Below are 16,632 nucleotides of genomic sequence, written 5' to 3' on the forward strand. Positions count from 1 at the left end.
GACTCCAAAAGCTTTTAAAGCCGATGTTTGTCTTTTAAAACACATGTAAGCAGTCAAAACGATCCAATTTCCCAAAGGAGATATCCAGATGGATTAATAGTCCTTCTAATCTCATTTCAAACAGTCAAGGGTTGAGTGGTCGATAAATTATGCAACACCAGAGCATTACTACAAATATATAGTTGCACGTATCATAGATTATTGCCGATAAAGAGATCTACTGTCCAGTAGAACATTATCAGAACCTCTTAAATGATTGATTAAAGAGAGTACTTGAGTAGCACGCAGGTCACTTCAACGTCCATCCCTCGTTTCATCAGTAAAAACACCCACAAAAGAGGTTTGGAAATGAGAAAACAAAACCATTATCAATTTGGTTTAATAAAAAGTACATTCTTTTATCGTCAAACAAAGAAAGTCAGTGTTTTTTGTACATATGAACAAGTTATAAAGAGAAATATATAGATGTAGAATCCTCTACAAAGCTCCACATTTTTACTTTTTACATTTCAACAAGTTCGTCTAAAGAGGTTTAACGAAATCAACAGTAAAAGTGTCGATATATATATATTTAGTTAACCATGCATTCTTTAGAAAACACATTTGATTAAACTCTCGATCTGAACAGTCTCCAGCAACAGAAAAAAATACAATGTGTTGAACCCGATCATGGCACAAATAATTTCCAAAGCCAACTGCCGTAGAGTTTGTTCACTTTGCAGGACTTCTGACGAAATATGTGGAAATCTTCTTCATGTTTTGTGGCGATCGTATGGTCTGCAACGAGACAACAAAAAAAGTTTTTTAGCAGAATGGAAACATGAAACAGAAAGCAAAATTCTTCCTTGTGCACATGTGTGAGCTGGAATATCCAGACGCACAACATTCTAAACAGGAGTCGATGTGTTTGTTTGATCACCTCTTGCTTTTTTTTCTTCAGATCATTATTCGACTCCGCCTGAAGACGATATCGCCAGAAGTGTTGTGAAAGTAAATCTTGTATTTTTAAATTGTATAAATAAATAGCAGATAAGAGCAGCTGACCCGCTACAGGGGAAAAAAAGTGTAGCCCTAAAACCTAATGGGATACATGTGATGTCCCGTTTTTAAAAACAAATCACATGCTGCCCCCCCAAACAGGGAAATTGTCTTGGGGGATTTTTGGGGATTTTGATATTCATCTTCTTAACCAATGTTCATGATCTGTGAAGTTATTTGGAAATCATTCCATAAATTAACAGTATTTGTCTTTTTGTCTCTAAATAGGTTCTCAAGGTGGAGCAGCCATTACGAGTTTTGACAATCAAGTTCCAAGGGAATTCGGAAAAATGCAACCTTTGACACGCATCAGACAGACTCCTCCCTCTTGACACGAGCACTAGTTAATGAGAGAACAATAAACAAGGCTTGCAACAAATTGAGTTAAACTATTGGCCAGAATGTCGGACTTGTATCACGATACAGGGGCAACGATACAATATGTTGTATTTGTATAGTGTAGGAACTAGGGCTGCACGATATATCTTTAAAAAAAAAAATACAGATATCGTGATATTGGCATTTGCGATATGCATATCGAAAACATGCACGATAATGTAATCAATTAAATGATCAAAGATTAATTTTATTGTATATGTACATCAAGCGTTTCTTCTTCGTGTGATTAGATGCCGCTTTGGTCGCTCCGTATAAATGAAATTCAAAGCGAAAAACTGCAGCCACTACACGTTATAACGCAAAATGCACTCTTTCAGTCAATTCAGTATGTAACGATGGATTATTGGATCTTTTAAGAGACTTATGAAATTGTGTGAAGACTGTAAAGGCAAGATTTCTTTTCAACATGTTAATGTATACAATGCAAATAAATGCAATATTTGAAATTCGAGTAATTCTCTTTGCAGAATAATGTAAAAGGCAACTTTTAGTGTTAATATTTGGAAATTTCTCCGTTTGATTTGTGTATTCATTGTCTATCCGAGTCACTACATTTTATGTGAAAGAGAGAAAAAAAAAGGCATTAATATCGCAATTCCAGACACCAATATCGTATATCGCACTTATTTCCAATATCGTGCAGCCCTAGTAGGAAATAGAATAAATTTGTAGTATTGTCGAGTCCTTGACTTTTGTTTTGAAACCAAAATAGGTCATTCAAAGCTGCTGGAGTTGACCGCATCCTCTCATCCTCAGCCCTTGCCTGGATCTTGCAGAATGACATTGTTCATTTAGTTGAGAAGAACGTATAAACCACAAGAGAACTATGATAAAAATAAAATTTGATTTAAAAGCAACGTAAAAAGGTAATTGCTACAGTCTTGTTAATTACGGACCGTGGGAAACAAATATTACAATATTTAAATGCATCTATATTTTCGTTCTACCCCGATTGTTAAGTTCAGGTTTTTTTCAATTTACTTGGTCACGCTGGGCTTTAATGATGACATAACAGTGACACGACTTACTGGTGATGCTGGCGTCTTCCCATCTGGTTTCTTGGACGCCTTTGGGCTTCTGGGGTGACCCGTCACTTTCATCTTTCGCCCCAACACCGACAGCCAGTCTGTGACTCCGGGGGAGCAGTTTTCTTTGCTGGACTGACTTGAGGAGTCCTGCGTGCTCTCGCCCAGACTCCCCTGGGAGTGGCAGCAGACACTGGGGAGCCCTCTGCTCTTTTTGGACACCGGGTCGAGCTCCTGAACGCACTCGCACTTCTCTGCGCCTTCGCAATGCGTCACTGGACCGCTGTCCGTTTCCAGCCTGCGCTTCACCCGTCTTTCTGTATTCGGGGCGACCCTCACCGGACTCTGAGGACATGGACTCAGGACTTTCCTCAGAGGCGGGCTGAGCCGGCTTGGAGAACCATGGCTTGGCGACAACCAGGTTTTTATGGAACATGGCGTTCTCTGGCGCACAGAAGCTGCTATGGCATCTCTGGAGGTCGAAGGTGAAAGAGTAGAGGAGGGGAGAGGCAGGGCGGCGCCACTGGGGGCACACACTGCTACCCGCGGGGACGCCGGTCCTCTCAGGACGCCGGCCCTTCTCTCTTTAGGAGGCGTCTTCTCCACCTTACTGGACGCCTCTAAACAAAAACAGTCAAGGTTAAACTTTCTATTCTGTTGAACAAGACCTTCATCTAAACAAATTATTATTTTAATGTAAATCTTCACGCATCTTTTACACAGTGGTTAAAGATCCAATCACACTTCTACCTTGATTAATTGATTATTATTAAGAGGAAACGCAAGCATATTTTTTAAGAAATACGACGTCCTGTAATATTTTGTCAGGAAAGAACAAGAAATAACATCTCAATATCACTATAATTATCGTTACATAATGCTTACATCATTACTGTTTTCAATTAAATGTTCTGATTGTATTTGGGCTACTTGTTTTTATTTTTTTTAATTGAATTATCATTTAGTTCTTTTCAAAGTTTTTTTGTGGTGCAGTTGATTTTTTTGTTCCGTTTCCCTCTTGGAAAAATTCACTTTGTATTTAATGAAAAACATCTTTTATGTAAATTCTATAATAATTAAAATAAAATAAAAACTTGGACCAAATAATACATTTTGAAACATCCAGAAAAAGCAGATCGTGTGTACTTACTTGGGAAAGATACGGGCCGAGCCCAGCCGACAAGATTAGCGTCGCCTATTGAAGTCTCGCTTCCCTCCATGTCACGATGAAGCCTCCAGATCCGGACAGTTTGATCGTCAGAACAGGAGGCGATCTGAAGAAACGCACAAGTCTAAATTAAAATTTACTCGCACACAATATACAAGCAAATAGAAAATGAAAATAAAAAGCATGGAGGCGTCAATCATGCAGGAGAGTTTGGCAGTAGAACACTAAAGTATCATGGGATTTAAAGTCTTAACTTTGACACATGCATTATATATGAACGAGACAAATGCATGGAGAGGAAATAAGAACATGAAAAGATGGTGTGTCAAGCTAAATGTGAATCAATGCTTCAGGAGAAAACATCCTAAAAGTACTAAATTTGTCGCCCCTACCTTCGTGAAATCCGTCGGACACCACGCCACACACGTCACCTCTTCACTGTGACCTTGAAGAGTCATAGGAGGTTGTTCCGGGTCAGAGATCTGTACGTGGGGAGACATGGCAGATATGAGACCTCAGACCCAGGAAATGGACCATTTTGTCTGGAAGAAAGTTTGTACCTTCCAGATGTACGTGTTGTTGTCACTGGAGCCGCTGGCCAGGAACTGGTCGTCCGGGCTGATGCTGGACTTGATGTAGAACGACGAGTTCTGGTGGCCACTGAAAACCGCCTCTGTGAAATAATTTTTAGCCGGATTTAATAATAGCTTTGTGTATTCAGTTTACTTAAGTGATCAGAACCACCGACCTATATTCACAGCCGTTTGAAAATGTTTTTATGAGCAGTGCCTCTCTACATCAGGCCTAGATCTTAAAAAAAACCCACAGATTCTTAAAAACAATGCTCACCTGCCTGGTCATCTCCGTGCGTCTAATAATAACCAGCATTTCCTAAAATATCACCGTCACGATGTCCTGTCATGTTACCTGCACTTCCCCCTAGTGACCATCAGGAGTATTGCATATAATCTACAGTTTATTACTGTTTTCTGTAGTTGGGTAAAAAACGTCTAGTTTAATATTTGCAGAGACTAAATAAATGTAACGTGAAGCAAAATTTAAACTAAATGGTATATTTGCTAGCTTAGCTTGTTGTTAACACTTCTGTCTTTTTATACAGTATGTATAGTTTGAAGACAAATTACTTACTTAATATAATCCTAATTATATAAACCACCACACTAGAGAAAGAAGCAACAAGTTTGAATCACTTGACAAAACTGAATGGTTCAAATAAATGAAAGAATGATGTCATCTAATCCATTACAGATGATTTTATCTTCTCATAAAAATGATAGAACAATGTTTAGATATTTATTTTCTGAAATTATTGCTAATTTAAGAGTCTGATGAAAGTACAAATAACTAGCTTAACTAATTAAAAGAACAGTTTTTGGTATGATTTAGTCAAAGAACTGATAGAAATCAAGTTGCAACATCAATGACTTGAAAAAGAAGTTACCTGGCGTCGTTTTGATTCCGCTGACATTAAACATATAGATGTTGTCATCAGTGCAGTTGCACATGACGTTGGACCGGGTGGAGTCCAGAACTAATCCAGAATAACCTGTCGCGTGGAAAATATATTAGAATACAATCCTTGTGAAAACTAATGATGGGATTTTTATCTCCACTCACCAAGTCTGGTGCGCATGGAGGAGCCGGGATACGGGAAAGTCTGCAGAGCTACAGGATCGTGGTTGTGTGCCGTGTAGTTCTTCCTCAGATCCCACAACTTGATTACTCTGAACAAATATCCATTAAAAAAAAATTAAAATGCAAAAATAAAAACCGACAACTTGTCCGTTAAGGAATCATGCTTTTTACCCATCGACGGCTCCGGCTGAGATGAGAGTGTGTTCATCTCGGAACAAAACCACAGTGACGCTCTGTTGCGAGTCCTGGAAGACAGTCGTTTACTTCAGCATCAGCTTTTAGGGTCATTGCTTAAATGGTTAAATTATAGTTTGCTTACCACACTGGGGGCCATCCCACGCATGCTGGTGCGACGCTTCTTAATTTTAGACGCCTGGTGCGTCTCTGCCTTGTTGTGGGCGCCACTGATCTGCTTCACTTGTCTGTAGAATCCATCTGACAGGAGAACAATTTGAGCAGATTTGTTAATATTCGATCAAAAATCATCGTTTTTTAGCTTCAACCTGCATCATCTCAGTACCTTTTTTGCTGCACCGGGTGTCCCAGACCATAATATTGCCATCTCGAGCACCAGTGCAGAACACAGCTGAGGATACAGAACAATCACAAACTGAATTTACCACAAAAACAAAAGTTAACACTTCCTAGGTGATGATGTACACATAGTTGCTCAATGATAGCAATATAAATAAACATTTTAAAAGGTTTTTTTCTCATACATTTCTCTTCTGGACTGAACGCGACCGTCTTGAGGCTGCAGAGGTGACCTTTGAACCTGCCCAACATCTCCCCCGACTTTACGTCCCACAGGTGAGCCATCTGATCTCCTGCGGCGGTCACCTTTAAGAGAATCATCACGTTTAACCAAAATTCATTGAGATAAGTAAATAAATACACAAAGTTATTTTTTTAAAGACAACTCGAAAATTAAAACAGCTTATCAGTATAATGAACTGCTATAGTTATATTTGTAATAAGACACATTTACGGTTTCATGACATCATCTCACCAATTGAGGCTCTCCAGGTACCCACGCAATGTCAAATACAGCATTCTCATGTGCAGACCATTCTGAAATTGTAAACAAATATTATCAACCAATCTTTTTCTTATTTACATTTTTAAAGGATGGTGAAAAATATTGGCTTTAAACCAACCTTTTAAAAGTGGAGTTTTGCATCTCTCCGTGTTGTAGATCATAACTGTGCCCTCCTCGTTTGCCACTGCGATGATATCCTTCATCGCCCCGACTGCAGAGGACAGAGTTGGTCAAATGGCCACGATTCATGAAGACAAAACGTTTATTTAAAAAAAGGCAGAGAGCTACCAGAAGAGAAGGACAAGCCAAAGGGAGGCACAGGAATTCCAAGGTTTCCGTAAGAGATGTGCTCATCATGACGAACACACTTGTAGCCTCCCAGTAGAGATCCCAGAGGGTATTTCGGCCATGGATCTGCAGGAAGGACTACAGATAAAAAACACACATTTGGTCAAACCTATCATAGCCAAAGCCCTTGAAAACATTTCAAAAGATTTAAATTCAACGATGCTACAAAATTACAAGTCGTATTGTGTATTCAAAATAACAATGTGCTTAGATTTACCATTTAATTGTAGTTATTTTAATTTAAATAAAAAACGATACTTATAGTCGATGGAGAACAACAAATAATGCCATCATTATATTATTATGAATGTTCTCACTATTGAACCACGGGCTGTAAATCGATACCGGAAGTATCTTAGATTAAATAATTTAACTAATAATAACGTGGTTTTTTTTTATGTGAAACTACAGACCTGATGAATCGATGCTTTAGTTTATCTACTAACTCGTAATCCATACATAAATCAACGGAATGCAAAGTATTGCATGAGCTAAAAGTAACGACAGAATGAGATTTAACCGAAAAACTCACCATTTTGTCTCCGTCTTCCCAGACTTCTGTCAACAATAGAGCGAAAAAGCATCCCTGCGCCGGTGTAACAATAAACGCGTCCCCCTGCTCCACAAGTTAACGAAACAATGAGCTCGCAACACCGTGTGCTCCTGTTGAATCTTCCCGCGAACTGATCTCGATCTCACACACCAAAACTCCCGCTAATATGACGTCACGCAATCTAACTGGTCAAAACAACAACTTCCGCTCCAGAACCGCTTTTTTGTTAACGCATGCGCATTCAATCCCACTGGAGCTATATCCGCTTAAAACCTAATTTAAAAAATAAAGTTGGTGATGATATTAAGTTGGAGTTGAGAGTTCAGGTTGATACACGAACAGACACAATCCTAGATCCGTATCTTATAGCAAATATCCTATTGGAAGAATAATTGATTAAAACAAAAAAAAAGTAGTTTGTTTTATTCTGAAAGCATACCGGAACATGTACAACAATAACAAAAGCCGATTTGTCCAAGTGTGTGTACTTGACACTATCATGTCCATTGATGCAGTCCAGTGGGGTTTAAAAGGCTGAAAAAAAACAGCTAAAATGTCGCTTTCGATCGCTCGTTCGTTTTTGTCTGAAGCCTGTTATGGCGAACAAGAGCTCGACGCTAACTCCGCTCTCATGGAGCTGGACAAAGGTAGCGGAAGCTAAGATGCTAACGAGCTAGCATGTGTTTAGCAAGATGTCAGAGTCTAACTTGACGTGTGGTTGGTTTTTCAGGACTTCGATCTGGGAAGCTCGGAGAACAGTGTGAGGCTGTCGTGCTTTTCCCGAAGCTGTTCCAAAAGTATCCCTTCCCGATCCTCATCAACTCAGCTTTTCTGAAGCTGGCAGATGTCTTCAGACTTGGGTATGGATGCTGCAGATGAAACTATGTTTACATCGCATTTTTACAGTCATTACAGACGAGAAGCAGGAACAGTGAGAGCTGCCATGATGTAATGTTATAGTAAACCTGGACCAGGGGCCCCTTCTGTTGTATGTATGTGGCCCCCATGAGGTCAAAGGAAAAGTCATCAGGCGGATCAAGTAGAAACCAACAAATGTATTTATTTAATAATAATAATAATCTCTATTTATATAGCGCCTTTCTAGACCAGGTATTACTATAACTAGTTTAACTCTAAATATGTCAATGATATTTTCGTTTTGGGAATTTTATCTTCCACTTTGGTCATTTATTGTGCTTTGAAAAGATTAAATCTAAAAAATGTAAAAAGAGGAATTGCTCTTATATGAGATTTCTTTTTATTTATATATATATAAAATTGTAATTTAAGCATTATTTAGATTTTTATTTTGTTGTAATTTTTTATTCTAACCTTTTCTTTAGGTGCACAGCACGATCTGAATTTAAATTAAATCAAAAACAAATATAAAAGTGAACCAAAACCCCAAAAAACCCAACATGGCTAGTACTGAGCATACATTTCCAACTATTGGTTTTATTAGATTTTTTTCATTTAATACCCCTTTCCCTTATTATATTTAGACTTTTTGATCATTTATTTTTTGCTTCAGGGCCCTTACTACAGTCACTGTAAAAGTCTCTAAGGAAATTGAATTGCTCACCACACTCAAAGGTTTAAAAAGAAGATACTGAAGTTGACATTGCGAGTGACTATAAAAAGATCAGAAATAAATATGTCAATGTTGTGTTTTTACAGCTGAGTTTATTTCCTTTCACAGGAATAACTTCCTCCGTCTGTGTGTGCTGAAAGTCACACAACAGAGTGAGAAACATCTGGAAAAGATCCTCAATGTGGATGAATTCTTAAAAAGGGTGTTTTCGGTCATCCACAGTAACGACCCCGTGGCCAGAGCCATCACTCTCAGGTCAGGATTTGGACTGGAAATCAGAGGCAAAAGAATGTTAAAGCGCTAAAGCTATCATGTTTTCAACTGTCGTTTCCAGGATGCTGGGTAGTTTGGCATCCATCATCCCCGACAGGAAGAACGCACACCACAGCATACGTCAGAGTCTGGACTCTCATGACAACGTGGAAGTGGAGGCTGCAATATTTGCTGCTGCGAGCTTCTCAGCACAGTCCAAGTAAGGATGAGAACATGGACGTGTGTAATATTGGTCAATAACTGTTAATGAACTTGTTTACATTTGTTTTTTCAGAGACTTTGCTGCTGGGATTTGCAACAAAGTGAGCGAAATGATTCAAGGTAAATATACATTTCTTTAAACGTTCATTAATTTCAAGCAGTTTTCTCGATGCAATCTATCCTCCAGCTTTAGACACCCCCGTGGAGCTGAAGCTCAAGTTGATCCCCATGCTGCAGCACATGCATCACGACGCCAGTTTGGCGTCCAGCAGCAGAGAACTTCTGCAGCATCTCGTCGACTCCTACCCCTCGACTCCGATGGTCATTGTGACGCTGCACACCTTCACCCAGCTAGCTGCCTCCTCCCTCATTGATATTCCCAAACAGGTATGACCTCTGTTTGACCTCCGACGTTTTGACTCATTAAATGCTGAAGGTAAACGAGATGTTGTCGGGGAACCAATGATCCAGCAGTGTGTGGGTCAGAAGATAAGGATCTTTGCTACGTAGAAGAAAGTGAGAAATTGATTGCTTAAGAAGTAAATCTTGATGCACTTAAATATTGCAATATTTTTCTATCGATGGTATTGTATCAAATTTTTTAATTGTTGCAATTAAACTTCCAGCCACAAGATGGCATTTGTCATAAATTGTCCCCAATTAAAGGAACAATTCAATCCTGCAAGATGCCCGCGATCACTGAGGACGAGAGGATACAGACGACTCCAGCAGATTTTAAAGATGATATTTGTTTTTCAAAACGAATTAAAGCAGTCATGACTGTCAAGAGTCGTGTGGTCTGTAAATTCTGAAACACCAGAGTCAAGTACTCGGACAATACTACAAATATATCCCTGTTACTACACTATCACAATGTATCATATTGTTGCCCCTGTATTGTGATATTTGTCTCGTAATACACACCCCTACTTATAAGGAATGTTATTGATCTTATGTGTGTTTTTTTGTGGGATCAAATATTTATTTTCTGTACACGTTCCATTTTGATTTGGTAGCTGCAGCTCCTTCTCCAGTACCTGAAGTGTGACCCCAGGAGAGCGGTGAAGAGGTTGGCCATTAGTGACCTCAAGCTTCTGGCTAAAAAGGCTCCTCATCTGTGGAACAGAGAAAACACGCAGGTACAAGTGTTCAACTCTGACCTTCAGTATTTTTAGACACAACCTCGTGTCCTCACTGCAGACGCTGTGCGAGTGTGCGCTCAGCAGCCCGTATGACGGTCTGAAGCTGGGGATGTTGGCGGTCCTCTCCACCCTCTCGGAAACCATCGCCATCAAGCAGTACTTTTATAACGTGGCAGGTATATTTCCGTCGGAGCTTCTGTGTAGACATCGTTTTCTTTTTTATAACTCGACACACCTTTCCCTGTCAGGCGGCTCCTCCTCTCCACCAAAAATCACAGATCTGGTCAAATTGGCGCAAGAATGCTGTTACCATAGCAACCTAGCCGTGGCGGCACACGGTGTCCGGGTGCTCACCAACATTGCCGTTTCCTGTCCGGACAAAGGTCAGCTCGTCGGGTCACTGGATCGTACCCTGATTTTTGGAGACTTTATTTTACCGATTTATTTCTTCAGATATCCTTCATCTGGAGCAGGACACGGTTTTGGGGGTGCAGTCTCTTCTGATGCTCTGCAGCCAGGATGAAAGCCCAAGTTCTCAGGCCACTCTCAAAGTAAGGGGCAAAAACTTAAAGAATGGAAGTGATTTTAAAAAGTTGTTTAATTGTTCTTAACTTTTCTGGTCTTGCTAGTAATTCTTCACTCATTGTTGTTGCTTCATAGCTGTCCTTGACCTCTTTGGTGAAGCTGCTCAAAAGTCGGCCTCACCTCAGCCAATCGGCCGTAGAGTTTCTGCTCGGCCAGCTCCACTTGTCCTGCGACTCCTCCCGCGTTCTGCTGTGCCACGCCCTGGCGGCCATCGCCAGCCACCTGCCCGTGCTGGGCGACGGCATGCTGGGAGATTTGGTCGACCTCTACAGGGTGGCCGGTCATTCGTCCAACGAGCAGCAGCAGGAGCTTCTGGTGAGGTCCCGCGAGTGACGTTCTCATCACGACGCACCCCGACAACTTTACTGCTGACTACTGCAGGTTTCCCTGGCAACCGTGACCTTCGTCGCCAGCCAGGCGTCTCTGTCGTCCGAGGTGAAGACGGTCATCAAGCAACAACTCGACCGCATCGCCAACGGCTGGACGGTTTACCGCATCGCACGGCAGGCGTCGCGCATGGTAGTTCAACGTCTCAACATCAAACATTGAAGAAAACTTAATTGATGTAGATCATCAGAATAACTTTTCAACATTAAAATCTTCGTTTAAATTTTATTTTTAAGAATTAAATTAGTTTTTACTGAATAATTGAATTCAATCATTTGTACATTGAAAGGTACAATTTGTTTAATTTACAAATTGATTAACATATTCCAATATTTTCTTAATATAAATATTTTTTACCATAGACCATGATATTCTAATTCAATTTATTCAAACATTTATTTTTTATTAATTGCCTTTTAAATTCAATATTAAATGTTTTTTTTTTTTAGTTTTAACAATTTCATTGTGGTATAATATAATTTAATTCAAAAGTACATTTATTAATCACGATCAATGTAAAAGTGTTGGTATAATACTGTCCTCAGACATGACCAATAGAGTACCAGGCTACTTGATCATGTGATAGTTTCAGCCAATTATGGTTCCACGATTATACAAACATTTTTAAATTGAATTTAAAAAAACTTAAAATAAATAAAATATTGCCTCAGACTTATTTTTGAATATCAAACTTGGATCAATAATTTTCAAAATATTCCAATATATTTATTTAATTTAAAAAAACAAAAAAACTCAACCTTTCAATTATTGAATTAAATAATTTAAAAAATGATTTAAAAAAATGCAATTTAAAGAATTCATGTGAGAGTTTCAAAATTCAAAATGTAAAATTCAACCGTTCAATATTCTAACATACAAATAAAGCCTGAATCTCTGATCTAAGTTTTACATGCAAAATAATAATGTTTTTTTCCTGGCTCTGCAGGGCTGTCATGAGTTCTCCAGCGAGCTGTACCAGAGCCTGCGGACCCGGGTGGCGTCGGAGCACTTTTACTTTTGGCTGAACAGCCTGAAAGAATTCTCCCAGGCGGAGCAGTGCTTGAGTCTGGTGGAGGACGGCGACTACAGTGGTGCCATGAGCGCCATCGCCGAGGCCCTGCGCTCCTACCAGAAGGGCATCACTTCTCTCACCGTCAGTGTTGCTCGCTGTCGTGTCGGCAGATCGCTTCGCACTTCTAATGATCCTCTCAATCCTGGCAGGCCGCCAGCACGCCGCTCAGTCCTCTCACGTTCCAGTGCGAGTTCATGAAGCTTCGGATCGACACCCTGCAGGCGCTGTCGCAGCTCATCTGCACCTGCAACAGCCTGAAAACCAGCCCGCCCCCCGCCATCGCCACCACCATCGCCATGACCTCCGGGAACGAGCTGGAGAAGTGCGGGCGCATCTCCCTGCAGGTGAGAGCTTGATCACATGACCACGTCCTTGAATATCAATGATTTTACCTCCGGGCGTCTCCTCAGATGAAGGTCTGCATGGACGACTTCAGAGGTCTGGCCTCTCGCTACGCTGACCTCCATCAGTCGTCGTTCGACGCCGACTACGCCACTTTGAGGAATGTGGAGCTGTATCCTTTGATTGTGACTCACGTGAGGATGTCGTATAACTTTGTATACATTTGCATTATAACATCTACATGTAGCAGCAAACATGTATGACGATGCCTTCAGGTGTAACTCAGACTTTGAAATTGTGATCTACTGAATTCTAAAAAAACTAGAAGGTAAAAGAAACACTTTTTTTGCCCAGAAATTAAAGTTTCTAAATACTGACAAAAAAAGGTTCATGTCCCAGTGGACCATGGGAACACACAGAAATGTTGAAGATTTGTTTATTTTAAGTTTCTCAAAAACGTTTGTTTTTTTCAATTGAAAGAGTTGTTTCTAAAAATTCCCTCCATTCGTCTGCAAAATAACTTAAAAATAGAAAAAGAAATATAAGATAACAGATACAAATTTCAGGAAAGGTTGATAGTAGGATGATTACATTTGGGTTGTGTTCTGGATGATCTTTAACTGTCATTTAAAGGATTCTGTCGTTCTTTTTTCTCATGGCAGCTGCTGTGTGTGATGTGCAGGCGTGTTATGCAAGGCTCATAATTTCAGTGCTATCATTACTTTGATATATATATTTAATATTGTTATTAAATAAATAACAAATGAATTATTATTTAATACAATTTTATTAAAATTGTATTCAATTTAAAGAATATTTAATTTATAGAGTAAAGTTTGACGTTTTACTTATTAAAAACTATTTTTAAACTTGTACAACAGACAAATCCTATGATGAGCGATCGGCTCGATGTTTGATTGGATTATTCTGGTAAGATGGCACTATTTTATCAACATTTTTATTTTTTATTCAAAAAGGCTCTTAATTTTTTATTTTTTAAATTGGAATTAAAATATCACACTCTTTGTGTAAAAGCAAAGTCATACATTTTAACGATTTTCTTTTTTAAATTAAATTATAATAACTGAAAATAGCATTAATCACAATTAACTTCTATACGGTAGCGTCATGTTCAAAGATTCAAACCAACATTGTTTCATCATGCGTGTGTTGGGACTTTAACCAAAGCGTCCAGGCAGCAACAGAGCTGTTTGTTGGTGTCACATGTGATCGAGGCTCTGATCGTCAACCCACAGGCTGCCAGGTAAACAATGATCCACTTGTTCTCTGTTGACTTGACCTGAAAAGCAACACCAGAAAGTACATGTTTAAAAAAAAAGTAGTACCATGATGGCACAGGTCTTGAAATAAACATGTTTTTTTTTTTAAACATTTGTCGACAGCTTCCAAGAGTTCGGGACGGTCGGGTCGGTCCAGACCGAGAGCGAATACGAGCGTCGGATGATTTCCGTCTTCAATCGAGTGCTTGAGGAGGTCGAGGGTCTCAACAACAAACATCCCCCCGTGTCCTACCTGGTAAACACACCATCTGCGTTGATCGTCATCGTCGCATAATAACCATCGTCCTTCATGGTGTGTTGCAGCACACGGGGTGTCTGTGTGACGCCGTCATCGCTCTGCTGAAGGTCCCTCTGTCGTTCCAGAGATATTTCTTCCAGAAGCTCCAGTCGACCAGCATCAAGGTTCCTACAGTGTTTGTATCTTGTTATGAGGCAGAATCGGTTGTTTTTTTATTATTATTTGTCGACTAAGAAACTTTATACCAAAACTACTCTCGGATAATTCAATGGCTCGTTCTGTTTGTAGTTGAACTTGGATCGTGTTTTAAATGTTATTGGCCTTTATGGGTAGATTTGAACCACTGCAGTTTAAATTTCCCTTGGGACCCTCTACACCATCACCACAGCACCAAATGCTACATCTTTTTTGACACACAACTGTATTAAGTTTATATTGACTGACGCACTTTATCTTGGTTTTACATTTTTTACAAATGATGCAAAAACTCGCACATCAAAACCAATGAAATTCACATTAACATCTTACAAAACAAAGGCAATAAAATTAATTAATTAATCAAATGAATTAAATAATACCACAAAAAGAAAATGGAAATTTACACTATAAGAGTTATGGAAAAAAATCTCCTAAACTTTGCAAAGTTAGATGTATAAACACGACCCTTTTCAAATCCTTCCTTGATTTTCTGGAAGTTATTTAAAACTGCTTAAAAAAAATGTCCTGCCCAACTGCTGTTTATAATAAGATAATTATATTTAAATGGTTTAATAGACCTTTGCGAGATACCATAATGCTTGTTTTCTAACAAATGCTAACCATGAACTTCCATTTACGTGACCCTTGTCTACTCAGCTCGCCCTTTCTCCATCACCACGAACGCCAACTGAACCCATCCCGGTGCAGAACACGCAGCAGCTGACCCTGAAGGTGGAGGGGGTGGTGCAGCACGGATCCACTCCGGGGCTCTTCAGAAAGATCCAGTCAGTTTGTCTGAACGTCACCTCCACTCTGCAGAGCAAGACCGGACCGGACTCGAAGGTCATTGCCACTCTTGCTCATCCTTTGATTCTAGCTCTCTCGGAACTCATCTTTTTTTATTTAATCTTTTAGATTCCTCTTGACTCCAAGACCAACGAGATAGAGCAGCGAGTGGAACCACACAATGATTATTTCAGCACTCAATTCCTGCTCAACTTCTCCATTCTGGGCACACACACCGTCACCGTGGAGGCCTCGGTGGTGGATGAGAGCGGCGCCGAGTGGAAGACCGGGCCTAAGACGACAGTGTCGGTGAAGTCCATGGAGGATCCGTTTTCCCAGCAGCTCCGGCACCAGCTGCAACAAGCGGCAGCTCCGCCTGCTCCTCAGAGAGCAGCTTACAGTCGCTTCTAGCTGCAGTGTCTGCTCCTCAATCTCCTTGATGATTAAAAGATTGGATTTTTTTAATCCTTGGAATTCCTCTTGGTTTTTTAATAAAGTATTTCTTATACCACATTCTAAACTGCGCAAATTGAATTATGAATGCAAGTATAAACACGGTCGATAGGGGGCGGCAAAAGTGTAGCTAAAATCCCTCTTCTGCAAAATAATAATAATAACTTTTTTAACACACAATTATGCCTCTTCCTTTAATATAAAGATATAAAAAAGCCAGAAATCATTACCTTCAACTGAATAGTAAATAATGATCAAGGAAAAATAGAACTTATGAAATTAATGAGTGTTAACGGATTTCCTTAAAAATATGTTAATTTCAGACTTGCTTTCTTTTAAACATCTAGTAGTGAAAACTCGAGCACAATGACTACTTATTACATACAGATGTGTCAATTTGATATTAAAAGACAGAAGAATATAATATATTCAAAAACAATGAATCACAACAATAAATCGGAAAATTGCGGGTTTTTTCCCAACTTCTCGGTCACCGTTAAGTAAAATGAGCAAACAATTCGTAGAAAAAGTGAAAGTTGGTCTTAAAAAAAAGGACGATGAAGTCATCAGTGGTTAGTGTAGAGAAGCTGAAAAAAAAATCGTTTCCGCTTTTCTTTTCATGGAAAAAGTGGTTTTAAAAAAAAGTTTATTCGTTGTAAATCTTGGAAGGAAGTTTGATTTAAACTTAATCCAGATCATGTGTTTATTAAAATAAATAAACATAATTTGTTTTTAACCTATTTATATTAATGTTGTATGGTGAACTATTATATAATTGTAATATAATTTTGGGGAATAATGAAGAAGGATTTTTAAAAGTTTTAATACGATTAAAAG

At 39.3% G+C, this 16,632-nt stretch overlaps 2 protein-coding genes across 3 annotated transcripts; one reads left to right on the forward strand and one right to left on the reverse strand.

The window, feature by feature from the left end:
- Window positions 1–341: 341 nt before the first annotated feature.
- On the reverse strand, window positions 342–7,379 carry dtl (denticleless E3 ubiquitin protein ligase adapter). Of its 2 annotated transcripts, none has more exons than XM_087805711.1 (15): window positions 7,206–7,379; window positions 6,614–6,739; window positions 6,444–6,536; window positions 6,296–6,357; window positions 6,006–6,126; window positions 5,807–5,872; window positions 5,606–5,721; window positions 5,458–5,531; window positions 5,269–5,375; window positions 5,093–5,197; window positions 4,191–4,303; window positions 4,023–4,112; window positions 3,613–3,736; window positions 2,466–3,082; window positions 342–777 (listed from the first exon to the last, which is right to left on the reverse strand). In XM_087805711.1, exons 1-15 carry the CDS (start codon window positions 7,255–7,257, stop codon window positions 712–714), a joined length of 1,932 nt encoding a protein of 643 aa, XP_087661837.1. In that variant the 5' UTR covers window positions 7,258–7,379; the 3' UTR covers window positions 342–711. The 2 variants fall into 2 exon arrangements, with proteins under 2 accessions (XP_087661837.1, XP_087661836.1); XM_087805710.1 differs by having other exon boundaries at window positions 6,614–6,751.
- A 312-nt stretch (window positions 7,380–7,691) lies between these two features.
- Window positions 7,692–15,855, forward strand: ints7 (integrator complex subunit 7). Its single transcript, XM_087806109.1, has 20 exons — window positions 7,692–7,873; window positions 7,957–8,086; window positions 8,926–9,072; window positions 9,152–9,289; window positions 9,365–9,411; window positions 9,479–9,678; window positions 10,308–10,430; window positions 10,492–10,609; window positions 10,682–10,816; window positions 10,887–10,984; window positions 11,094–11,333; window positions 11,400–11,537; window positions 12,352–12,558; window positions 12,627–12,821; window positions 12,888–12,991; window positions 14,015–14,083; window positions 14,223–14,355; window positions 14,424–14,522; window positions 15,214–15,399; window positions 15,472–15,855. Exons 1-20 carry the CDS (start codon window positions 7,780–7,782, stop codon window positions 15,751–15,753), a joined length of 2,883 nt encoding a protein of 960 aa, XP_087662235.1. The 5' UTR covers window positions 7,692–7,779; the 3' UTR covers window positions 15,754–15,855.
- The last annotated feature ends 777 nt before the right edge of the window (window positions 15,856–16,632 follow it).

Source organism: Callionymus lyra, chromosome 13 (assembly GCF_982586985.1).
Source record: "Callionymus lyra chromosome 13, fCalLyr1.hap1.1, whole genome shotgun sequence".
Lineage (NCBI taxonomy): Eukaryota > Metazoa > Chordata > Actinopteri > Syngnathiformes > Callionymidae > Callionymus > Callionymus lyra.